The 26522-nt window shown below is 39.9% G+C and overlaps 2 protein-coding genes across 2 annotated transcripts; one reads left to right on the plus strand and one right to left on the minus strand.

The window, feature by feature from the left end:
• The first annotated feature begins 25 nt into the window (after positions 1-25).
• Positions 26-23641, plus strand: septin7b (septin 7b). Its single transcript, XM_047361361.1, has 15 exons — positions 26-181; positions 2424-2425; positions 3531-3633; positions 5617-5723; positions 9044-9144; positions 9269-9403; positions 11734-11851; positions 13786-13878; positions 13966-14062; positions 14137-14188; positions 15600-15728; positions 16181-16201; positions 20705-20840; positions 21290-21432; positions 22485-23641. The coding sequence occupies exons 1-15, from the start codon at positions 178-180 to the stop codon at positions 22522-22524; spliced, it is 1281 nt and encodes a 426-aa protein (XP_047217317.1). The 5' UTR covers positions 26-177; the 3' UTR covers positions 22525-23641.
• Positions 23295-26000, minus strand: LOC124865871 (protachykinin). The gene is made up of 5 exons (XM_047361362.1): positions 25694-26000; positions 25475-25568; positions 25365-25388; positions 25214-25270; positions 23295-25136 (listed from the first exon to the last, which is right to left on the minus strand). Exons 1-5 carry the CDS (start codon positions 25799-25801, stop codon positions 25126-25128), a joined length of 294 nt encoding a protein of 97 aa, XP_047217318.1. The 5' UTR covers positions 25802-26000; the 3' UTR covers positions 23295-25125.
• Positions 26001-26522: the final 522 nt, after the last annotated feature.

Consider the following 26522-nt stretch of genomic DNA (forward strand, 5'->3'; position numbering starts at 1 on the left):
AATTCCTCCCCTCTGCTGACATTCACGTAGATTTTACGTCAGATATTTCATCGTAGCTGCCTTGAGTGCGAAGGAACCTGCGTGACTCATTGTGCGTAGCTCAAGCAAAAGTAGCGTGAAGGGGGAATGTCGGCTTGTGAATGATCGGTGTTAGAGGCGGCAGGGACCGTTAACGTTATGGGTGAGACTACCACTGTCAGCTGCTGTTTCTGCTTTGCAGGAAGCCTTATTTTAAACTGTTGTATTTATGGTTTTACCTAGAATTGGTTGCACTGTTTGAGCAATTTGCTGCTGTTTAGCTACGTCAGTTGTCGGAGCAACCAACGCCCAGTCCGCCTCCACTTGGATGGGTTGCTATGCTAGCAGGCTAGTCGTTAGCTTCTGTTCGCCTTGTAACAACGGGAGTGTCATTTCCTGTCGTTAGCTTTGTAGCGAAGTATTTTAGCAAACGCTTCTCTATATCTTTTATGAACTTTTTGAACAGGAACCCAAAATCTCCAGTTTATAGTTACACATGTCTGCTTTTGAAATCTCACCCTAGAACAGCAGCAGTTTGATAACTACCTTTCTTTAGTTTCTTATTTTGGGTGAAACTGCTCGCTGTAGTGCTAAATTTTGTGCCCTGAAGTTACCAGTAAATAACAGGAAACGTTTGGAAGCTTCTGTGGGGTTTTCTATGATCAAATCCTCCCACCTTGGGTCCCAAGAACCGCATTTTCTTCTCAAATTCATTTTCAGGACCTGTACGACCAGTGCTTTGATTAAACTGACACGACTGGAGCATTTGTGTTAGGCAGGCAGAATCAGACCTGATGTCAGGTTAGACATAAGGAGGTTAGGGCTGCCATCTAATCTGGATTACAGTGGATCTAGCACTTCGGGGTTGATATTTTGACTTTAAAATTGTTTGCCATTGCTTTGCAAGTCGGTAAATTAGAAGCTTACATCTGCTTTATTCGTTTACCTTTTAACTCAAACTTAATATTTTTGTAGAATAAACCAGAGGCCTTCTACAGGTCCTTCTCAAAAAATTAGCATATTGTGATAAAGTTCATTATTTTCTATAATGTAATGATGAAAATTTTAGATTCATATATTTTAGATTCATTGCACACTAACTGAAATATTTCAGGTTTTATATTGTCTTAATACGGATGATTTTGGCATACAGCTCATGAAAACCCAAAATTCCTACCTCACAAAATTAGCATATTTCATCCGACCAATAAAAGAAAAGTGTTTTTAATACAAAAAACGTCAACCTTCAAATAATCATGTACAGTTATGCACTCAATACTTGGTCGGGAATCCTTTTGCAGAAATGACTGCTTCAATGCAGCGTGGCATGGAGGCAATCAGCCTGTGGCACTGCTGAGGTCTTATGGAGGCCCAGGATGCTTCGATAGCGGCCTTTAGCTCATCCAGAGTGTTGGGTCTTGAGTCTCTCAACGTTCTCTTCACAATATCCCACAGATTCTCTATGGGGTTCAGGTCAGGAGAGTTGGCAGGCCAATTGAGCACAGTGATACCATGGTCAGTAAACCATTTACCAGTGGTTTTGGCACTGTGAGCAGGTGCCAGGTCATGCTGAAAAATGAAATCTTCATCTCCATAAAGCTTTTCAGCAGATGGAAGCATGAAGTGCTCCAAAATCTCCTGATAGCTAGCTGCATTGACCCTGCCCTTGATAAAACACAGTGGACCAACACCAGCAGCTGACACGGCACCCCAGACCATCACTGACTGTGGGTACTTGACACTGGACTTCTGGCATTTTGGCATTTCCTTCTCCCCAGTCTTCCTCCAGACTCTGGCACCTTGATTTCCGAATGACATGCAGAATTTGCTTTCATCCGCAAAAAGTACTTTGGACCACTGAGCAACAGTCCAGTGCTGCTTCTCTGTAGCCCAGGTCTGGGGAATGCGGCACCTGTAGCCCATTTCCTGCACACGCCTGTGCACGGTGGTTCTGGATGTTTCTTCTCCAGACTCAGTCCACTGTTTCCGCAGGTCCCCCAAGGTCTGGAATCAGCCCTTCTCCACAATCTTCCTCAGGGTCCGGTCACCTCTTCTCGTTGTGCAGCGTTTTCTGCCACACTTTTTCCTTCCCACAGACTTCCTACTGAGGTGCCTTGATACAGCACTCTGGGAACAGCCTATTCGTTCAGAAATTTCTTTCTGTGTCTTACCCTCTTGCTTGAGGGTGTCAATAGTGGCCTTCTGGACAGCAGTCAGGTCGGCAGTCTTACCCATGATTGGGGTTTTGAGTGATGAACCAGGCTGGGAGTTTTAAAGGCCTCAGGAATCTTTTGCAGGTGTTTAGAGTTAACTCGTTGATTCAGATGATTAGGTTCATAGCTCGTTTAGAGACCCTTTTAATGATATGCTAATTTTGTGAGATAGGAATTTTGGGTTTTCATGAGCTGTATGCCAAAATCATCCGTATTAAGACAATAAAAGACCTGAAATATTTCAGTTAGTGTGCAATGAATCTAAAATATATGAATGTTAAATTTTCATCATGACATTTTGGAAAATAATGAACTTTATCACAATATGCTAATATTTTGAGAAGGACCTGTATATCTGCATGAAGACACCAGTTAAACTGATTCCTCCACCTGCCACCAACTTCCTTTGACAGACCTCAGAGATTCTACCGGAAAAGAAACCCATGGTTGTGATTTGAAATTACAACTCTATTTTAGGTTAATCAGATGCATAATCATTTGCTGTCAGGTTACCTACTTTCAGAGCCAGTAAATATTTCCCATCACAAACTGCAACAGTGTTATACTACTAAAACTGAGCTGCACATCCTGTAGACAAATCAGCATTATCACGTCCTAGAATCACACTGGAGACGAGTGGGCTAGTGTTGGCAGGCAGAAGATGCACTGGCATAAGAAGCAAAAACCCTCTTCTAGCTACAGGCTTAAAGAAAAGGCTATAACAGTGCACAGCCCTTGCGTTATGAAGCTGCTGACATTAAAGTAGCAAGTGAAGTGGAGCATGCACAAGTCTGGCAAACTGTGTGTGTCTTACAGTTGCTTGGATCATGAATACTTTTGCCCTAGGTGCCTGAACAGAACCAGAAACATTTGTTTGTCAGATGACCTGATATTGATTTCTTTTTTTTAATGCTTATTTCTCTGCTTTTTTCTTTTCTTGTGACCCTGTGGATACTGGATCTTTCTGCACACTGCAACCACATTACACTGATCAACACAATGCAGCTGTAAGTATTGAAATAATGATGTATGCTTCACAAGAGACAAAAATATCTAAAGCAAAACCCCATAATGCATAATGGATAAAAGCTGTTTAAATGTAAGGTAGAATGCATAGAACATCCAAGTTATCCAATTGGTAAAACTCGTGTTTTTGTGCGTGAAATTATTTTTGGTAACTTGGATACTGCTTAGACAGATACTTGGCAGCAAGCAAACTAGGAATATTGAGTCCCAGGTTTTCAGGTGTTAGTAAAGAATACTACAAGGCCTAAATCTAATAATAACCTTGTTTTACAGCAACAAAAGAACCTGGATGGATACGTTGGCTTTGCAAGCCTCCCCAACCAAGTGTACAGGAAGTCTGTCAAGAGGGGCTTTGAGTTCACCCTGATGGTTGTGGGTAAGAACATTATCTGCTCGGCCCTCAGTTTACTTTTGTTTTTTTATTAAATCATCTCATTGTGTTCCTCGTGGAAGGTATTTAATGGTAAATGGACTGAATTTATATAGCGCTCAAAGCGGTCTGTATGACTGCTGGGTGATTGGGTGAATCGCGCTCAGCGTTAGTGAGTGCGATTCACCCAATCGCACTCACTAACGCTCACACATTCATACACCGATACGCAGATCGGTAGGCAACTTGAGGTTAAGTGCCTTGCCCAGGGGCACATCGACATACAGCAGGAGGAAGCTGGAATCGAACACACAACCTTCCCATTGCAAGACGACTACTCTTCCTACTGAGCCACAGTTGCCTCTAATGCCGCGTGTTTTTTTTTTTTTTTTTTTTTTTTTTTTTTTTTTTTTTTTAGAGATAAAGGCGTGACCCCCGCCTTTGTAATTTTAAATGCTGACTCAAAGAAGTGTCGGTCATGGGATTTGTCCTCTTTGTTTCATCTGTGTCAGGTCCTTTAAAACGGTCTTGCTTAAGGAAAACATTTGGTTTGGATTTATCTAGAACTGTACTCAGCATGTCAGAAATGGACACTTTATTTCAAATGCCTGGATGTGGCTGTTGACTCTGGGCCTATTTGGAGGGAAAATGTGTCCCAGGGTCACAACCATTTCCTGTGGTGGGACCAGCATAGTTTGTGCTCAGCAGGCCTCTGAAGAATACTGCACTTGGTTCACAGCAGACAATCTTCTTTTTTCTATACATTTTTGGGACCATAAAATGTTGTAATAACAGGTCACTCAATTTTGCTTCCACCCATACTTGGAGATGCACCAATCGATCTGATAGAGCTTGGAAATGGCCAAATCCTGTAATTCATTCAATTTCTGTTAGATTTAAAACTACTACCTCTATCAAACAACCGGCTCTAAATCTTTCTTTCTTTGATGTACAATCCTAAGAATAAAAATATCTGAATCAGTACAAATCAGAATTGACAGACCAGATCTCAAAGAAAGCAGGAAATTGGTATCGGCCAGGAAAAGCCTAATTGGTGCATCTTTACCCGTACTCTGTGTTGTTCTCTGTTTTTGACTATATCTTTATTTTGTGAATAATCCCTGAGAAGATTAAAAATGTCATGGCAACAAGGACAGTAGAGAAGGCCCTTTGGGCTTTCTGATACTTAAATTCATGCTATTGTTTTTACACACACACAAATACAATGTTTTGCTGTTCTTGGCTCTGATTTGCCGCAGGCCCACATGTCCCTGCAATTCGCACATGTGATGTGTCACTTGTGTGGTGTGAAAGAGGAAAGAAGGAAGAGAGATTGGTACTGCATTACCACCAGTGACTGGCACATCTATCCATAGCTCATAAAACACGTGACCCACAACCTGTTCACACAATACCAAGCTGCTCTTTTCAGAGACCTATCATCACTTTCTAATGTATTTACTAAACTGATATACCCTTGGCACGCAGTTACAAGCCTAACATAATAGGCCAGACAAACTTTACAGTTAGAGCACAGCACGTTACACTTTAACTAGTTGTGGGTGTAAATACTGCTTGGTTAAATATTGACTTCTGGCCATGAGCCAAGCCGGGCTGTGCCAGTGGTCATTTCCACTAATGATCCTTTTCACTGGGAGCTTGGAAACAGGGCACACAATGGTCAGCCAAGTTTGAGAAGACTTTGAGACCACACAGCTAGTCGGTGACAAATAACAGAAGCCATTGTCTACATTGTTTTTTTAGCCCTTTAACTGTTCAACCCAAACATATTGATATCTTTGGCAAAGGCCAGTCAAGGGAAGCCACGTGGCCTGTGATTGTTTGAAGAAGACAGCAGTGAACATTGACTTGAATATTTCATTCCAAACTATATTTTTAAATTGTTAACTACATTTTGGTCAGTAGTTAATGTGTGCATGTCTTCTCCAAATACCAATGTGTCCTTATGTTTTGTCTTTTTGTTTCCAGGTGAGTCAGGACTGGGGAAGTCAACCTTGATTAATTCGCTGTTCCTAACAGACCTGTACTCAGCAGAGTATCCCGGACCTTCACACAGAATCAAAAAGACTGTACAGGTACATTTATAAGAGAACTAAGGTTTACTATGTTGAAATGAGCTAAACATGCCTACTTGTGCTGCTCTCTAACCAATGATATTAAGTGTATAAAAGCCAATTAACTGATCAGATGTCGGAATCAGCCAGTTGTCCCTTAATTGACTTCAATCTGTGATTAGAAGGTCAAATACTAAAAAGCTTGTATCATTTTTGTCATATAATGCCACAAACAATAGCATGTCTATCAAAACACTTTTTGAGCTAAAGATCAAATAAAGTTTAGAAACTTGCGTTTAGATGTATAAACAGGATAATCTGTTTATTCTTCATTATTCTGCTAATTGCAAACTACTATCAGAATCAGAATCAGCTTCATTGCCAAGTTCGTACATACAAACAAGGAATTTGACTCTGATACACTTTGCTCTCTGGTTTTTGTTTTTGCATTACAGAATATACATATATACAATATAAAAATATACACATATATAAATAAAAAGGTGCATTTGCAACATCTGTATGCTGTTGTTTTGTACTCTATTGAATGTTCAACAGAGAAACAGCCTGGGGGAAGAAACTGTCTCTGTGGCGGCTGGTTTTAGTGAACAGTGCTCTGTAGCGGCGGCCTGAAGGTAAAACTCTAAACAGTTTATGTGCAGGGTGTGTGGGGTCTGCAGAAATTTTAGCAGCTCTTTTCCTGACCCTAGACCTGTATAAGTCCTGGATGGAGGGAAGGTCAGCCCTGATTATTCTCTCTGCATTCCTGATTATTCGTTGCAGTCTGCACCTGTCCTGTTTTGTGGATGAGCCAAACCACACTGAGATGGATGAAGACAGGACAGATTGAATGATGGCAGTGTAGAAGATGACCAGCAGCTCCTGTGGAAGGTTGAACTTCTTGAGTTGCCTCAGGAAGTACAGTCTCTGCTGGGCCTTCTTCTGAACAGTGTCTATGTGTGAAGACCATCTCAGGTCCTCAAAGATGGTGGTTCCTAGGAACCTGAAGTGGTCCACAGCTGACACGGTGTTGTTGAGGATGGTGAGGGGGGTGTATGGGGGTGGTGTTCTCTGAAAGTCCACCACCATTTCCACAGTCTTGAGTGGGTTGAGTTCCAGGTAGTTCTGACAACACCAGTGGACCAGCCGATCCACCTGATGTCTGTATGCAGACTCATCACCGTCCTGGATCAGACCAGATTTTGACTGACTATAGCCTGGGCTTTAGGCATGTACCTTACAAATGCAGCAGTTCTGCAAGCCTATATAGCATCAATATTATTGTTGATTTACATAAACATGCTGCGTTTGACCCTCATAGCTGCTCTTTTGAATAGACAGTTTACAAACAAGCTCATTGTCATCCCCTATGAGATGGTAGTAAAAACAAATGCATATCTCTGTGGTTCTAGTAACCTAAACCTGGTGTGAATTTGAGTGCATGCATTTCAGCAAGGTACAAGCAGTGCACAGACGGTCAAATTCAGATTATAACTGTCATATTTCTTCACTGCACTTATGTCTTATCAGCTGTGGAACTTCTTAAAAGATAAACGTAACTGTTGGGGTGAAAAATGTTTACATTTTTTCATCCTACGTTGTCATAAGTGGTCACTTTTATTACTGTTTTTCACCACTTAGAATTCTTTGAGTTTATTTCCATTTACTTTTGTCTCTCTTCTGTTTATCACTTTATGCTGTTTTTTTATTAAATAGAGATGTGTACATCTGCAGACATACTGTGTATGAAACATTGATTTTGACCAGCACAAGAACCATCAGCACCAGCTTGAGCTGGTCCTCACACAGAAACTTAAAACGTATAACCATCCACAGGAGATGCTGGTCATCTTCTACACTGCCATTATTCATTCTGTCCTGTGTTCGTCTATCTCAGCGCGGTTTGGCTCATTCACAAAACAGGACAGGTCCGAACTGCAACAAACAATCAGGTCTGCAGAGAGGATCATCAGGGCTGACCTTCCCTCCATCCAGGCCTTGTACAGGTCTAGGGTCAGAAAAGGAGCTGCTGAAGTCTCTGCAGACCCTACACATCCTAGTCACAATCTTTTAGACATTTACCTTCAGGTTGCCGCTACAGAGCGCTATTTGCAAAATACAACCGCAACAGAGTTTTTTTTCCCCCAGGCTGTCTGTCTGATGAACACTAAACAGTTTGCTACCATGCATATTTGCACTAACTCTACCATGTCTTTCACATTTCTAAAGAAAGAAAAACTGCATATATAAATCTTTACAAGAATTTTTAACTTCCCTTTTATGTTTCTGTTGGAAGAAAAAAAAGTCATCGTTAAAAGCAAAGTGGAACTGAAGCCAAACTCCTTGTTTGTGAGCACAAACTTTGCAAATAAAGCAGATTCTGATCTCCAGTATTTAAAGAGTTGTGAACCAGTTCAGTTTTTATTTAGGAACGTTTTTATGACACTAAATCTGACCTATTTTACATATGTGAAGAATGTAAGCAGAGCCGATCTAAGTGTTTTTATTTTCATTTTAAACTGTTAGAATTTCCTCTTTAAACAGGTGAGTTTAGGCTCAACAGCCCCTGCAAAAGGTGCTTTCATCATCATATTTTAAATCGTGAATTTTAGAGGCCTGTGGTACTAATTCCATCTGACTCATATCTGAAACTGTTGCTATCCCCAGTTGCTTATGTGTGTTGCTGGTTTCTCAAGATGGTTAAGTAATGACAAAACATAAGAAGGCAGGTTACTACATGCTGCTTGCTGCTAAATATTTTCTGCTGTTTGTGTAATATTCTGTCTGTATTGATACTGGCTCATGATGATAAAGGTTTGGTGACTGTGCTTATTTCTTTAAAGGGACAGTTGAGTTGTTTAGGAGTGTTGTTCTGGTGTTATGCTCAGGATGTGTCTCACTTGCAGCAGAGAACTTACTTAGCAAATTGATTTTGATTAAACCGATTAGGTTTCCAGCTAATGTAGATATTTAATACACCGAATTTAATTTGAATTTACAAGCAAGGCAATCAATAATGATGAGTGTCCCATTGAAATACCAACTGCCTGATTAAATTACATGCAGGCAGACTGTATTTGCTATTTGGTTACATTCTGAAGGAAATTGGTTGCACAGGAATTTATTTAGACGTATCATAATTATAGGGGTGTGAATACTTTAGCTTCGCATGCAGAACCTGTCTACATCCAGGCTTCAATGTGTCTTTCATTAAATTTAAGACACTAAGGGATGTACTGTAAGTTAGTCACTGCTTATAATTTCTTAACATCCATACAGAGAGCTGAACTATCTTTTTGTTTTAACCACAAGATGCCTGCGGTTGTGTTCTTCTATGCCAGGTGGAGCAATCTAAAGTCTTAATAAAGGAAGGAGGTGTCCAGCTACTGCTCACAATAGTTGACACCCCGGGGTTCGGAGATGCTGTTGACAACAGCAACTGGTAAGGAACGCCGCAGCTGCCCGCTCTGCCTCCTCCGCTCGCACATGGCTTAGATATTTATCAAGCTAAAGTAATGCGACCCACGCACTTTTCCTAAACAGAAAAATTAACTTCTCTTTCGCAGCTGGCAGCCAATCATCGACCACATAGACAGCAAGTTTGAAGACTACCTGAACTCAGAATCACGAGTGAACAGACGACAGATGCCCGACAGTCGAATCCACTGCTGCCTTTATTTCATCGCCCCGTCTGGACATGGGTGAGTTTAGGCAATGATTTCTGAAGACTGATTACTTGAAATGTTAGGTTTTTTTTTTTTTTTTTGTAATGACAGTGAAAGGATGTATTACTTTGGAAAGTAAACTACTGGGACAGGAAGGGTGCGAGAACAGTGGTAGGAAATGAATAAATAATTAAAGCAAAGAGGGAAATGCTGTGTCAGCCGTGCCCCAAAGGTCAGACAAGCAGCTTTGTGTTTGTTTGGCTTACAGAATGGTAGTTATTTCACCACTTTAACCTTAAGTATTTTTAGTTAAAGTATGCTAGCAAAACAGCTCAACTGTTTCAGTAAACAGCTATATTGTGTGCCTGTACAAACTCCTTCTGGACTAAGCTGTAATTACATTGTAAGACAGTCAATCTGTCTTGTAAAACAGAGGTTAAAATGTGAGACTTGTGAGAGAAGAAAAGGGAGGTCGGTGATTTTGTTGTGCTGGTACAAAAAAGCCAAACAGATGATACAGATTGCCATGGGCTTCATAAAGAGATGACTGTGAGGAATTTTTATTATATTTCAAAAGATGTTCTCGTCTCTTCTTTCTTTAAAGGGCCTTTTTATCTTGGTTGATTTAATTTATTATAATTGTCAGATTAGTAAAACAGAGGAATATATGTGCTGACTTCCTTCCTCTAATAAAAGAAGTCTGTTCAAAGGTGACAGCTTTTTAAAAAATACCCTTTTCTCTTGAAATGATCCACTGGACAGTATGCTACTGGGATGTGTGTATTTGTGATGCTGCTTCGTTGCCAGATTTCATGTATAAACCTGCTTTGTTCTCATGCCCTTTATTTGACTATTGTGTCTTACTTTAAACAGCGAAAAAGATGCTGTCCGCTTTCTATGCTTCTGTTTTCTTGTCTTTCTCACTCTGCCAGATTCTCTCGGGGTCATTGTGTTTGTACAAGGCTGTGCTCTGTACACACACAAGCATTACTTTATTACTGCAGGATGGGCACCATGCGCTGCCACAGAGTATCCCTTCTTCACAGCAGCTGCCTGTTCTCACACAGCAACACTCACAGAGAGATGGCCCTGCTGTTGCATGACAACTCCTTTACATCCAAGGTTTAGGTTTTAGGGGTCTAAAGAGAAACTATTAGGGTTCTGATCTTGTCAAAAGTCATTCATGATAAAAATCATAAATTTTTGAGCCAGTTTTAGGTTAGTGGAAAATTATTACAAATAGAGGTGCACCAATTGCTCGGCCAGCCGATCGATCGGCCTCGATTTCCTTAATTTTGGAAGATCTATGATCAGCCGTCACTTAAATGTGAAACCGATCATTTCCACCGATTTTTATCTCCTCGTCTAACCTATTGTGCAAGTTTTGTTTCTTTTTTAAAATGTGAAAAATCAAAGACTAAATGAACTGCAATTCCTTAAATGTTTCATTTATATTTGAGAGCACTGCCTCATGTTCAGTATCGTTTCGCAGGCATTGTTTAATGTTTTTGAATAAAATAAGATTGGAACTCTAAAGGTTTATTGTGACGTTATGACACCTGAAAGTGTCAGTAAAAAAAAAAACTGGTATCGGCCAAAATCAGCAGTTCAGGCTTTTTAAAGATCGGTAATCATTGATTGGCCTAAAAACTACAATCGGTGCAGCCTAATTACAAGGCAACATTAATGTGAATATTCTTCCTCCATGGCTAGCTGTCACCACTCTTGTTTAGTGTGTTATTGCAGTGTTTTATATATTATGATTCAACACATTAAAGACTTTAAAGCTGACTGTCCCTATGAGATATTTAGTGTTTGCATTGTTGCTGCTGTAACAAGTTTTTAGTCTTATCCAGATTTATTGTCTAATGTCTTACATAGTTGCTGGACATTTGACCAGTATCCACTTTGCTTTAAAACACTTGACTTCAGCTGCAGGATAGATTTGAACTGGGAGAGACCATTCTACTGCAACTTCACACAGATTAAAAAGTAAATCTAATTTAATAAATAAATAGGAGAAAGTCAAAGCTATAACTCAATAATACTTTCTTGTCAAATGTTATTTTTACAGCCGAGAATAGAAGTTCTTTCTCATGACTTTAAGGTCGTTTCTTAGACACAGCAAACGTCAGTCAGACATCACAAATTTCTATATTTGGTTTAAGTCATTTTATCTTTGTTCTGCAGTGTTCCCAAGAAACTGTCTTCCCTTACAGATCCAAAAGCCAGTCCTTCAATGAGACGAGAGAAGATTCCTTAAAAGACTGATTAATTTTATACGCCACACAGGCTAATGACTCAGCACAGTTCACCACAGTTTCTCAGATTAAGTCTCACCGGCTGTTGTAACTTTGTCTCTGCAGACTGAAGCCCTTGGACATTGAGTTCATGAAACGGTTGCATGAAAAAGTCAATGTCATCCCACTGATCGCCAAAGCAGACACTCTCACCCCGGAGGAATGCCAACAGTTCAAGAAGCAGGTCAGTGGTTTCCACAGCTGCAGAGAAAAAAATATTTGAGGACCTATTTTTTTCCTGTAAATGGCGCTCATCGGTATAAACGCTACGCTGTGCATCATTAGGCAGCATCAGATAGAGGTGTCAGTTTGGTGTGGCGTCTGTTTATCTTTGCATCGATGTGTGCATATGGATACTAAAAGGATATTTGTGGTTTTGCATTCTATGGTTTATTTTAATTACAAAGAAGTTGCTGGCATTTAGCATACGTTTGTCAGCCATGTTAGGTTTTGGTTCAAATTGCAGTGGAGCCTGTAAATGCAAACACATCAAAATATGCTTTTTTCCCATTAAGAACTCTGCATGACTGTTACGATTACAAATATTCCCCCAAATACTTATTCTTAAGACGTCCAGAGCCAAACAGTGCCTTTAGGAATGTTATTTCAATTTCCATTGATGTAAAACATCTGCTTGTTGGTATAAATTAAGATCTTATTCTTAGGTTCCTCTGTAGTTTAAATGTTACAAAGATTTTAGGTAAATTGTAGTTGGCAGGCTTGAGGTAAAATACCTAACATTTTAATTTCACGTCAATACAGAAACGTATAGATTCAATTAACCAGGTTTTAGTAAGTTTTGTAACTGACTGTTTTTTTACATAATAAGGCTGCAAATTTGTATTTATTAACCGTCAAATCTCTGTATATCTGTCCTGATTAGTTAAATCAATCATAGATTATTTCAATCGGTCTGTTTTCGGTCAACACAGCCTCTGTTTTCAGATCTGTTGACGTGTTTTACCACATTTCAAGTCTGCACAGATGTGCCTGACTTGAGTTTATCATAAAAATCCTCACAGTCGAAATAAAAATGATTTGTGGAGCATAGATTTGAACAAACATCTGTTTCTTGTTTGATCAGCTCTAAGGCAGAAACCAAACAAACGAGGAAAAGTTGAACCTAAACTGGATTATTCGCCACTAATTGGAGATTTTTCAAGGTGTCTGCCTGCACAACACCAAACCATGACCTATCATCCAGCGATTCATCTGTTTTTTTCTGCTTTCAAGCATCACTGATTCTGAATAAAATGATCCATACTTCGAGTCTAGTGATCTGTGCTATCTGTTTACACTTCAGCACGATAAGTCCATCGAGTATTAATGGCAAGAAATGACATGCCCAAGATTACGCACCGCATGGCTGGGGTCACAGTGTGCTTTATCTCAAATCAAACCGACCTATCTAGAGTGGTCTCATGGTTCTGTGTTGCTTGCATTTTAGATGCTAATGAATTCCAGCTGCACAGTGGCGCAGTTGGTAGCACTGTTGCCTTGGGTTCGATTCCCGGCCTCGGGTCTTTCTGCATGGAGTTTGCATGTTCTCCCCGTGCATGCGTGGGTTCTCACCGGGTACTCCGGCTTCCTCCCACAGTCCAAAGACATGCCTGTTAGGTTAATTGGTCAATCTAAATTGCCCTTAGGTGTGTGAATGAGTGTGTGCTTGGTTGTTTGTGTGTTGCCCTGCAATGGACTGGCGACCTGTCCAGGGTGTACCCCGCCTTTCGCCCGTAGACTGCTGGAGATAGGCACCAGCTCCCCTGTGACCCACTATGGAATAAGCGGTAGAAAATGACTGATTGACTGACTGATGGATTCCAGCTGTATGGAAGCACACCCTACATTCAGCAGTGCTATCAGACAACTGAGATGATCCTGGCCCCTACTTCCTGTAGTTCATCACTCCTGAAAACATTTACATGGTTCTATAGATGCATCGACCTTGAGATTTCTCCTTCAAAAGGTTCCTTCAACTGATACTGGCGTTGACTAATCGTTCCAGCCTTATTACATAGGTTTTATTATTTCAAGGAGGTCAGTTTGGATTGTATTTTGTGACCATATGACGCTGTGATGTCATAGAACTGCCTTTAACACCCTCCATTTTACTTCTAGATCATGAGAGAAATCCAAGAGCACAAAATCAAGATTTACGAGTTTCCTGAGACAGATGACGAAGAGGAGAACAGGCTGGTTAAGAAAATTAAAGTGTGTTATCTACCAAGTTCTCGTTCTTACATATCAGAGTTTAGTAGCTCACATTTATGAAATTAACTGTATGCCTTCGATGCCCAGGACAAGCTGCCGCTGGCTGTGGTGGGGAGCAACACCATCATTGAGGTGGATAGCAAGAGGGTGAGAGGAAGACAGTACCCCTGGGGGGTTGCAGAAGGTGAGATTGTTTAGTTCAACATTCATTGAATGTTGAACTGATAATTTATTGACGGTTTTGTTGTCTCCTCCTAGTTGAAAACAGCGATCATTGTGACTTCACTATCCTCAGGGACATGCTCATCAGGTATTGAAACAAACACAACAGGATGACAGTTTTCTTAAGGTCGTTTAGATTGTTTAAGGTTTCAACTAAAACTACAAAGATGATTGTTTGTATGTATATATTGCAGTGCATTCATGGTTTACAGAAATCACTCACTGGTGCATACACTAAGACGACAAACGCTGTGCCTTCAAATGTGCAGTTTGCATTTATATTAAATACCCCCCAAAAAAAACGCAATGCCAGCAGTTAGTAATGGAGTCCACCTGTTCTGTGAAGGAAGGTCTCAGACGTTTGTTAGAGAACATTAGTAAACAAACAGCACCATGAAGACCAAGGAACACTGCAGATAGCAGAGCTTCATCAGACAAAATACTTTCTATATCTATACTTTTTTAAAAGGAAGTGGTTCCAAGTATCTGGACAATCACAACCAAGGTGTCCAAAAAATATGTAGATATTCATGTGAAAAAAAATCTATTCATGTTATCTCATAAGTAGAAATATTAAAATCACATACAGCGACCAATCACTTTATTATGTACGTATAATTAGTCAAAATTCAAATAAACCCAATATATAGGATAGCATTCAAGAATAATGAACACTGTCGAACGTTTGTTGATGCGTGTGTAAAACGTTTTATACACACTCTTTCAGCCTACATTCAAGATTCTGCTGACTGGTCTTACATGTACATGTTGCATTTACATGTTTCTGTTTATAAAATAATGTGAAGCCAAAAGTGAAGTTTTTGTTCCACATGCAAAATGTAATGTGTGGCGGATAGCCAACACTACACATTACCCTGAGCACACATTCCCCGCAGTGAAACACAGTGGTGGCAACGACATGATGTGGAAATTGGTTTTCTTCTGCATGGATGGGGAAGCTGCTCGAAGTAGATGGAAAGACTAATTAAGCTGAATGCAGGGCAATACTAGTAGAAGACCTGTTAGAGGCTGCAAAAAAAAAAAAAAACTAGAGTTTGGGTTCACCTTCCAGCAGGACAAAGACCCTAAATAAACTATGAGAGCTAGGTGAAATGGTTCAGTCAAATCATCCATTCATCAATCCTCTATATCTGCTTATTCATGCAGGGTCACAGGGGGTTATGGTGGCTGTCTCCAGTGGTCATTGGGCGAGAGGAAGAGTACGCCCTGGACTGGTCGCCAGTCTATCACAGAGCAATACAGACTAAATCAAAGCATATTCATGTGTTATAATGACCTAGTCTATGGCATGACTTGAAGTTTACTCTGATCCACCTGCCTCTGTTTTTTAGAGTGCTCAATTTGGGTTTCAAACTCGGGAAAAGAAACTGTGAATTTGGCTTTTTTTTTTTTTGTTGGCCCGTGTCCTCAAAGCAGAGGTACCAAACAGTGTTTTTGTGCTATTAAATCATACTAATCTGTTCATCTTCTTTTGTCAGAACTCACATGCAGGACCTGAAGGATGTGACAAACAACGTCCACTATGAAAACTACCGCAGCAGGAAGCTGGCCGCTGTCACCTACAACGGAGTGGACAACAATAAAGCAAAAGGACAGCTGTCCACCAAGTAGGTCCTAGGTTCAGTGTAATACAGCCATCTGATTGTAGTTAAAAGCCATACTCCTGACCTGAGCAAAGAGTTTAGCTTTCAGGCCCGAAGCGCTGCCAGCATTTTACACACAGCTCCTCTGTCTGAGGTTTGAGAAGGTTTTTGTTGTTGCTTTTTTTTTCTTTTTGCACTTTGCATAAAAGAAGCCCAATTTTGCTTTTTCAATAATAATAAAAAAAAACTACAATGAACCGCTAACTGACACTGTAGACTACACATTGCTGATTCTAACACACAGCTAAATATTTGAGCACTGCTGTTAATGTTACACACTTCACAACAGCCACTTTTTCTGTTTTCCATTTGCAAGAGGTTATCTCTGTGTCACAGATTGCATTTAATGATCTGGATTTATTCTAGTGCATGACCTCATCATCGCATGCTGTGTGTTTGTGTGTTTTTGTTTTTAGTATGGACACAGTTGAAGGAATGTAAGTGAACAACTTTTTCACCTCATTTTCAGACCGTTAAGCAATCATCATCCTTCCTCTTTGCTCCTACAGTGGCTGCGTTCAGGTGTTTTCTCCTTCTGTCTGCTCCTCCTCACTTGTTGCCGTCAGATGAATACTTTCAGATTTTGGGGGAAGAAAACTGATATGTTTCTATCCCTGAAAAGCTGTGTTTCCAGTCAGGGTTGGGGTGCTTTAATTTGTTTTTCCAAGGTTTTTCCAATTGCAATGCAGACTCTACTGACTGTGAGCCCTGTTTGTTGACACTCAAGGCCTGCACATGAGATGTCTGGAGTGGTTGCCCATAAATGTAATGAAAATGTAGCATGAAAATGTTTGAAAGACTCTCAGAAACCCTGGTGACAAGAACGTTTGGGGGATCGTACTCGAACGTATCAACACAGTAACCCTCATGTTGAAGCATACATCATGGGCGCTCTCAGTAACTTGACATCCAGCTCTACACCTTGGCTGTGTTGTTCTTCCCCATAACGTTTCTCCCATTCCAGGCAACTGCTCCACATATTTCATGGTGTTTCTTTAAATCAGCAATTCAGCCCCTTTTTGGGTTAGCTTTTACTAACATTTAATAATGAACTACTTCTACTAACACTGATGTTAACTTTATGTGTACCTCCTGTATTCTTCCAAAAATACCTTGTGGTGCATTTCCGGTTCCCATCTTGACCTTGTTGGATCCAGTCATTCCTAACGCTTTTCCTGTAGCTCCCTCTTGTTCCCCTAATGATTTGGATTCTCATGGAAAAGCAAGATAATGTTGTCAAAAGATTTATTTTTTTTCAATTTAAGTTTTACTGCTAAACCTCTGTATGATTTTTTGATTTTTTATTTATCATAAATTTTAATTAAAAATCATAATTGAAAATACTCATAAACGGTCAACTTCTCCCCCAGCTTTTCTTGGAATTGGCCAGTGGGGGAGAGTGGAGTTAACCCGGCCGCGAGCTTCTGATTCTCCAGAGATTGCCCCCTTCGCGTGGCGACCTGTAGGAGACCACGCTGAAATAGCAAAGCTGTGTTAGCTTGTGACAGAGTGTATCACCTCGGCTGGTGACGTGAGAGCTACATTGCATGCTGGGAGGTGTAGGAACAGTCCGTTTACCTGACAAAATGGACGAATTAAAAATAAAAGGCGAGGATCCAACACCTCGTTTATCAATGAACCCGTGCCCAAACTGGCCAATCTCTGCATACAGAATCAGTTGTTGATAAACGTAGCCGCTGCAATCAGCTTTACATAACATTTATCTATTATATATATCTATTTACCTATTTATCCATAGTTTTGTGGTCTTTCACACAGCATTTGCAACGTGGATGAATGAAAAATAAATGTTCCCCTAAATGTTTGGGTGACAGCATCCCGACTGAAGATTGACACGATAAAAGATGTAAACAAAAAACTCAAATGTAGTTTCTTACACAAAGTTTATGCAGATCTCAAGTAAAGCCTTATTTTTATTATCATGCATGCCAAATTTAAGTAATAAACAATTGAATTCAAAAATACTTTAGTACAGTTTTTCTCAATTGCTAAGACACCTTTCTCGAAAGCTGCACAAAACCCAATTTTCAAGCTACGTTCATAAAACCTCTTCTTGCAAAACCAAACTCGCCTCAAAACAGTTCAATCTGCTCCAAACTGAACTATGTTGTCAAATCGTGCCCCCGAGTCAATGAAAATCAAAAACACTACTGAACAGTCTCTAACCACTACATAGAAAAATAGAAAATACAATGCTCAGGATATGAAGGTGTAGAAATAAATGATTATTATTCACTATAGACTAACTGCATGTTTTAAAACCAAAAAACTGTGTATTTAGCACTTCTATGCAGTAAACTACTTCAAAAATAAAGCACACAAATATACAAATGAGAAGTGCATTACTCACGCACAGCATTATTTCTCCGTACTGGGTGAGGCCACAGGACTTCATCCACATCACAGGTCACATTTTGTCTGGCCAGGCAACGTGGGAAAAAACCCTGGCATGACGTATCCAGGTTTGGCATGGCTCCATACCTACAGTATGTCCCCACAGGCTAGTTACATGGCTTGCAGGAGATTTACCCTGGTGTAAAGTTGCCGTTCATATACCTTCAGGAAAGGGGAGTACGGTGGAAGGCAAAGATTAATAAAACCTTGGTTTATATTGAACCACTCTCTAACCTGGAGGGCTCTATGAAAACTCACATTGTTCCAAACAACAGCATAGACGGGATGTTCATCCTCCCCTAACAGAGCATCTTGAATGTGATTGAGGAAAATGAGGAGCTGGTATGAGTGAGTATTGTAGGCCCCCAGGTTGACAACCCCATGATTGCTGGTGGCAGCACACAATGTGACATTGCTGCCATGTTGACCAGGGACACCAACAATGGCCCGTTGGCCGATCACGCTACGGCCTCTCCTCCTGGTGAGATTAAACCTAGCTTCCTCCATATAGATGTATTCATGGGGTCTTTCCATTGCATCCAGTTGAAAGACTCTCTGTGGGAATAGATATAGTTTTGTAGGTATACAGAAAAAGTGATTTAGGCCATTACAGTGAATCACTACCTACAGTAATCAACATTGAATGTGTCTGGATATATACCAACCTGTACGTTTTGAAATCTTTGCTCTTTGACTCTGTCTGAGTTGCGTTTAAAGGGCGCTTTGTACAGCTGTTTCTTGTGCAGTCTGTTGGACTTGAGGACACAATCAACAGTAGAGAGATTGACGCTGTTGATAGACCACATCGACAATAAGGGTCTCTTGGTGTGGGGGGAACACCCATGTGGCAGTCTTTCAATTCTACAAAAAGAGAACATGCAGTTACAAAAATATACATGGAATACTAGATCTACAGTTAGGCTAACCCTCCATTACCATACTAAAGTACATTATCACAGTGATGTACTGGAACATATATTTACTTACAGTATACTGTGGTACAGTATATAGTATAGTCATACAGTATACACAGTTTGGTAGGCAACTTGAGGTGAAGTGCCTTGCCCGGGGGCACATCAACATGTGGCAGAAGGAAGCTGGAATCGACCCCACATCTTTCGGATTTCCCAGACGAGTCGAGCCACATTCTGTTTATTTACCCTCGGAACAATAACTATTGTTTAAGTGCACCGGTCATCCTCCTGAGAAACCATGAGCTCAGGCACACCCTTCTAAAAGTATTTCCGCAGCTAAGGGTGTACTCACACCAGGAAAGTCCTTTGGTCCGCTTGTTTGGTCCGGACCAAAAGCAAACTTCATTTTTTTCATTTGGTGCGGTTTGTTTTCACATTGTACTTTTTGCAAGTGAACTATTTATTACTTGTAAACAAAGCCACGTGGATGACGATCATTGGACAGAAATGACGGGGGCGGGACAGAGCACAGACCCGGACATTTAGAAAAACATCTGTAGACGTGCAGCACCTCTGTTCTGTATAATTATGTCGTTATTGCAGCTGCAATATTATTGTGAGGCTGAAGAGCAGCTCATTCAACACAGACTTTGAGACGTTCTATTTATAATTTGTGAACCCTGTCGGAGAATGCGTGCTGAACGCCGACGTTCTCTACGTGCCCCACAACAAGCCAGTAGCGTTGCTAAGCAACACACTTTATCAGGTATGATTACCTTTACAACACACACCTTTGCTAGCGGCTACGGTGGCTTTTTAGGTCCAAATAGACGTACGCTTTTTGTAGTTGGTTCGGATCGGGGTCGATTTGTATTCGGACCATAAGCGAACCGCACCAGAGACCGAGACCACCTCAAGAAGTGAGTCTCGGTCCGGTTGTTTGGTCCGAACCAGGGTTCGCTTGAGTGTATTCACACCTGCACAAAAGGTCCGGACCAAGGAGGGAAACAAACTCTGGTTCGTTTAAAGCGGACCAAAAGTGGCAGGTGTGAATACACCCTAAATGTTGTTTTTATTTTAATATTGTCAATCCTCAATTTTAGCACCCAGTGAACATGTCACCCGAAACTTTGAGCTGCTAAACGTCTTTTTGTAAACAGATGGCATGGTCAAATAATTCTTTAACACAGTGTGATTTTCCACAGCTGCACAACAACTCCATCGTGTCGTAACATTTTCTACACAAGTTTCTGATCTGAGTGTATTTTACGCTTGCGTTCAAATTTATACATCGCAAAATAAGCATTAAAAAAATCCATACAACCATTTTAAGATTTTCTTTTACTTTAAAATCAACCAAAATATTAATAATTATAAATTATTCATATAAATCAGTCTAACTTTGCATATTGGAGGGAATCCCACTGTTTGTGTGATGTCAGGAGGAAAGGCAGAAAAAGCAGAGTGACGATCTTTGTATGTGCTCCTTTTCTCCTAAAGATGTTAGTTCAGGACATCACTGGTTGTGATGCTCACAGCTCACTGATGATAATGTCTGAGCTGCTTGTGCTTCTTTTTCTGCCCGCGTACGCTCCTGTGGTCGCCCTGCAGGAGTCCCCTGGCCCAGATGGAGGAGGAGAGGCGAGAGCATGTGACTAAAATGAAGAAGATGGAGATGGAAATGGAGCAGGTGTTCGAGATGAAAGTCAAGGAGAAAGTGCAGAAGCTCAAAGACTCTGAGGCAGAGGTAACGCGCACCGACAGTGATACTGCCTCTGTCTGGGGTGTTTCCTTTCTTTGTGCTGACATGCGTGGTTAGAAGTGTGATTGAAAGTGTGAGGCAAACTGGCTGATTAGGAGAAATTGTTTGTTAGTTCAGTCTGTTGTCTGTCTGTCCCATAAAAACCATTCAGACTACATGTACTGACGTGAAATGTGTTGCAAACCGCCTCCTCCCTTTTCTTCCACTACGTAAAAATGTGTTGAACTGTCTTTGTGGAATTAATAACCGATTACAGACTCATGAAAATGTCCAAGTAATAAAACTGCTTTTATGCTTTATCGTAAATGCAACATCTTCAGGTTAGGTCCAATACACTTAGAAATGTTTTTATTATTTAAAAAAGACTTAAGAGTCTAAATGAGTCTAAATAAAAACAACTGCTTTCAGCTAAGAGCTCTCTTGTTACGTTGCAGCTTCAGCGGCGTCACGAGCAGATGAAGAAAAACTTGGAGGCTCAGCATAAGGAGCTGGAGGAGAAGAGGCGCGTCTTTGAGGAGGAGAGGTCAAACTGGGAGGTCCAACAGAGGATGGAGCAGCAGAAAATGGAGGCTTCCAGGTACAGCTAACACACTCATTACTACACAGTCTGGAATTTGATTTCATGGTTTTTCACAGCTGGCTAAATATGGAAAATTCAAATTGTGTACGGGAAAAAGTTTGAGTTTCCAGACTTTATTTTTTATTTTATTTCCAAAAGATAGAAATCTGAATTTCTGGAAAACTGAAGATTTTCTACCTTTCGTTTTTGTTTACCACATCACTGCTTGATTTCTTTTAAACTTATTGGTCATTTTAGTGTTTGAGTTAGTATTAGATGAAATATATATTCAAAAATAAAAATGGTAATTTTACATTATTTTTGGACTTTGGGCTCGGTTTTACCCCAAGAAGTACAGAGATCAAAGTTTTTAAACCGGGTCTGATTTTGAACCCAAACAAACAAATAAAGGTTTAAAAAGAGTTTTAGGAAGTTAACGTAATACGGATCAACATGTATTTCATCCAGGTTAATCCAGTCTACATTTTTTTAGAATTGATTTTAACTGATCTAATTTTTTTCAGCAGTCAAAAATTGGAAGTCAGTGTTTCATAAAAAACGATTTTAAAACCCGGCTAAATGTTTTGATCTCATATGTCCAAAAATGCCAATAAAAAAACTGAAAAGGAAATATTTTAGGAGCCGTTTTCTATGAATCCATCCACCCCGTGCATATCTGGGGTAAGACAGATGTTCTGACATATCTTTTCCCCAGTGACCATCTCTAGCTCCTTATGGGGAGTCCGAAGCAGTTCCCAGGGCCAACTGCCTAAATAATGCCTCCTGTGAACTCTGTGTCTTCCCAGAGTCTCCTCCAGTAGGACCTGAGTGAAGTTAAAGCAGCACAGGCTAATAACATTTCCTCGGTTCTGACTGAGTTTTCCGTTTTATTTATCATAATTTTTAACAACGATGCATCAATTCATTTGTTCTTACATTTGATAAACTCATTGAGGTTAGTGTTCTGCTCTGGTATGTCAGAGAGAAAGAGTTCCAAGTTGTCACAAATCTCTGTAAATGTAGAGTGGCTTTATTTATTTATTTTTATTAATTTGTGTTCTGTGTTACAGGACTCTGGAGAAAAATAAAAAGAAAGGAAAGATCTTCTAAAGACAGTCAGCGGGACTTGCCTAATTCCAGTTATTTTTGTCTGCCAACGTTGCCGGTCAGAACACCAGAATGTGGCGCTCTGACACCACCTATCTCCCAACTTCATTTCCTCTCTTCTTCCCCGTTCTCCCTCTCCCTTGTGCTCTACCTGCTCCCAGCCACTAGAGGTCATACTCGGGCCAGTTTTAGTTTCTTCTTTCTGTGAGGTCAGAGGGGTCTGCGTGTACAGCCACAACCGCATCCACAGAGCCCCCCCCCCCCCCCCTCACTGCCCGGGACTCATCATCATCATTAAGGAATGTGTTTACCAGAACTACAAGAAAAAAATGACTCCCTTTCATTAAGGCCAAACCCACATTATTATTTTAATCATTATTATCATGGATGTTATAATTGTTGTTGTTCTAACTCAGTACTGTCCCCACCCTCAGCTGCTGCTCTCTTTTTCATCTCCAAGGTGGCTTTTAAATGACCAGTGTGTACAGATTTGTGGAGAGCAAAGACAAAAAAACGATCTCTCAAAAGTTACGTTTGACAGTTGAACAATCAGTTTATGTTGAATTTTGTGTTTACAGGAAAGAACGTGTTTGACAAATTAATCTGATCTCACACTTTAAAATAAGGAGAGGACGGGGTTTTATATTGAAACCTGCAAACCTCGTCTCTTGAATAAAATGAGACAGGAAAACCTGACATCCAGAGAAAAATAGCATGCACCTTGGGCCTTTTTATAGACTTCTAAGAAATCGCTGAAGTTTTTTTCTGAAGTGTAACAAGTTCTTTTCTCTGTGTTTAGCTATTTCCTCTAGCCTTGGACCACCATTTATAAGTGTTATATTTCATTTTAGTTTATTTTTATATATATATCGAGCCAGCTAAAGTAATAACTTTTGTATGTTTAGTAAATTCTCACAGACTGACAGCAGTGTCTTCTGTCAAACTCGTATAAAAGTCCTCTGGAGGCTTTAAAAAGAAAAATTGGCGTCACTGTGGATGCGGATGCGTGGAAAATGAAGTCAACACCACACTTTGCTTTGGCTATGTACTCCATCTTTATTTTTAATTTTATTTTTCATTTGTAATGTACAATGTCACTTAATAAACGTGATGGTATTTACAAGTGTGATGGTTTGTTATGAAAATGATATGAACTCGTTTTGGCCGGCTGTGATGCTTTCCAGTGTGTTTTCATGATCCACCGCTAGATGTCACCATTGTACCTGATATGTACAGTTTCAGTAACAGAGGTGCATCTCTAGAAGAGAATATTGAAAATTTGATTGATCTCAGTAATTTTAAAGTAAAACATACGTAATATATAGATTAATGACACACTGATATATTTTCAGTGTTTGTTAATTTTGATTATTATGGCTTTGAGCCAATAAAATCCCCAAATTTCTTTTTTCTCTGAAATTCTGATTATTACATGAGAAAATAAAAAAGGCATTTTTAATATACAAATAAACAGCCTACTGAAAAGTATGTTCAAATACTGCACGGTACATAGACATAATTTGACATGAATTGCTGAATTAATACTGCGTGGCATGAAGGTGAACAGCATGAGACTGAGGAATCCCAGGTTGCTTAATGGCAGCCTTCAGCTTGTTCACATTGTTCTCTCTGGGGGCTCTCATCACAGTACTCCATTGAGTCTCTATGGGGGTTTAGGTCTAGCTAGTTTTCTGGAAAATCAAGCTGTTACGCTTCAGCCATTAAAGTGGCTGTTGGTATTTTTGGCAGAGTGGAAAGGTGCCGAATCCTGCCAGAAAATGTCTCCATAAAACTTACTAGCAAAGGGAAACAAAGTGCTCTAAATTTCCTGATAGACTTTAGACTTAAAACACAGTAGACCTCAACCAATAGAAATAATCACTGACTGGAAACCTCACTTTGGACCTTGATTTCCAGTCAGGACTTTGGACCATTGAGCAGATTTCCAATATTGTTTCTCTTCAACCGAGTTAAGACCCTTCCAAGGTTGTTCTGTTTGGTAGTGGCCAAACACAAGATGTGTGACAGTTTCAGTCCATGTCCTGGATAAGTCTGTCTGTGGTTTTCCCTGATGCTTTTTGCATTTCATTCTACTATACTTTTTCTTCCCCCTTCCCCTCACCTTTCCAGTAATATGCTCGAATACAGCACTCTAACAGCCAGCTTCTTTAGCAATGACCCTTTATGGACTACCCTAGTTGTGGAGGGTGTTACTGACGTTTTGCTAAGCATCTGTTAAATCATCAAATTCAGTTTGCAGGCCATATAGTAAAAAAATATATATTTCTGCATTTAAAAAGTCATTTTTTATTGTGCTTATGTAATATGTTTCTTTGAGGAGCTACATTTTTGGTTTTAGCAGCTGCAAGCCATAAGCATCAAACAGAACAAGTTAACTGGAATTTTATTACGGAATAAATATGTAAAAGTTTCACTTTTTGAATTAGTGAGTTAGAGTTTTCATTATATTCTAACTTGTTGAGATGCACCTATATTTTAACGGGAGACTGCATGTCACAATTTATTGAAATGATGTCTAAAATGAAATCAGTCTTAAATGTAAAAGGAAAACGTTTTTTCTGTGTTCCTCTGACGTCCTTGTGTTCACGGTGCTTCTGCAGGGAGAAAGTCATTAGTTACCAGGTAGATTATCTGCTAAAAACTCAACATGTGCCTGCTGCAGAAATAATACCTTTATAGTGAGAGCTCCTTTTGCCCATCAAGCCTACAAAGGTTTGAAATTTATGCCCTGATGGAAGTAAAAGCAAATATTTCAGCACATTAGAATGCATCATAATGACGTTTTTGAATTAAAAATCAAAGTATTGAATGACGGTACTTACGTTTCCCTGCTGATTGCGTTTTTACTGTTTAGGAGGGCAAAAAAGACACCTGTCAGTTTTCAGAACAGGAGCCTCCTCTAGGTTTATTTGGTTAGAAATAAAAGTATTACCCGATCCTTTCCTCCCTCTGTGGCAGAGAGACTGGCGTTGTCCTGGTTTTCTGGTCATTCTCACTAAAATATCTTCAATGTTTGGCCATTTGTTCTTACAAACAGAAAACATAAAGGACTCATTTCTGGCTTTTATTTGAATACAAATTAATTAACGGCCACTTTAGTGAAGTGAAAGTTAAAATATGTTGCATGGTTGTGTGGTGAGGTTTGTATTACCTCTTGGATTTCTGATCCCCAGTTATCTCCGTCCAGTTCTTGACTGAAAACGCTGGAGAAAAGCAGCAGCACAAGCAAAAAGACCAGCTTAACCATCTCCAGATACATCCGTATGAACTGTTTTATTCTGGCCGGCTGTTGATGCTTTGAGCAGGTGAACCACACTTCACCGCTGGGTAGTTGGAGGTTTAAACAGAGACGAATGGTGCGGTTAACGGGGTATTTGCGCGCTTTTACGCACAGCCTGAGTCAGTTGTGGGGGTTGAAGCTCTTCTCTGGGGATCTTCTGACAGTCGCAGGGCTCTACTTTGACATCTGTTATATTAAGTGTGTGATTCATCGAGTTTCAGGGAGATACTGCTCAAGTTAGTCAGTTTGAGTGCTAAAATTATGTTCTTTTTTGGTATTTACCTTTCGTGTTGGCGCATATGAAACTTAAAAATTATAGACCCTACACACTTTTGTGCTCCTGGAAAAGGAGATACATACATTAAGAAAAATAAATATTTTATCTAAGCAATAAGTAACCAATACATTGTTTTTTTAACCTATTATTGTAGCCCATAGTTATAGACTATTTGTATTGTGCATTTTGATGAGTATCTATCTATCTATCTATCTATCTATCTATCTATCTATCTATCTATCTATCTATCTATCTATCTATCTATCTATCTATCTATCTATCTATCTATCTATCTATCTATCTATCTATCTATCTATCTATCTATCTATCTATCTATCTATCTATCTATCTATCTATCTATCTATCTATCTATCTATCTATCTATCTATCTATCTATCTATCTATCTATCTATCTATCTATCT

The sequence above is a fragment of the Girardinichthys multiradiatus genome, chromosome 3 (assembly GCF_021462225.1).
Source record: "Girardinichthys multiradiatus isolate DD_20200921_A chromosome 3, DD_fGirMul_XY1, whole genome shotgun sequence".
In the NCBI taxonomy this organism is placed as follows: domain Eukaryota; kingdom Metazoa; phylum Chordata; class Actinopteri; order Cyprinodontiformes; family Goodeidae; genus Girardinichthys; species Girardinichthys multiradiatus.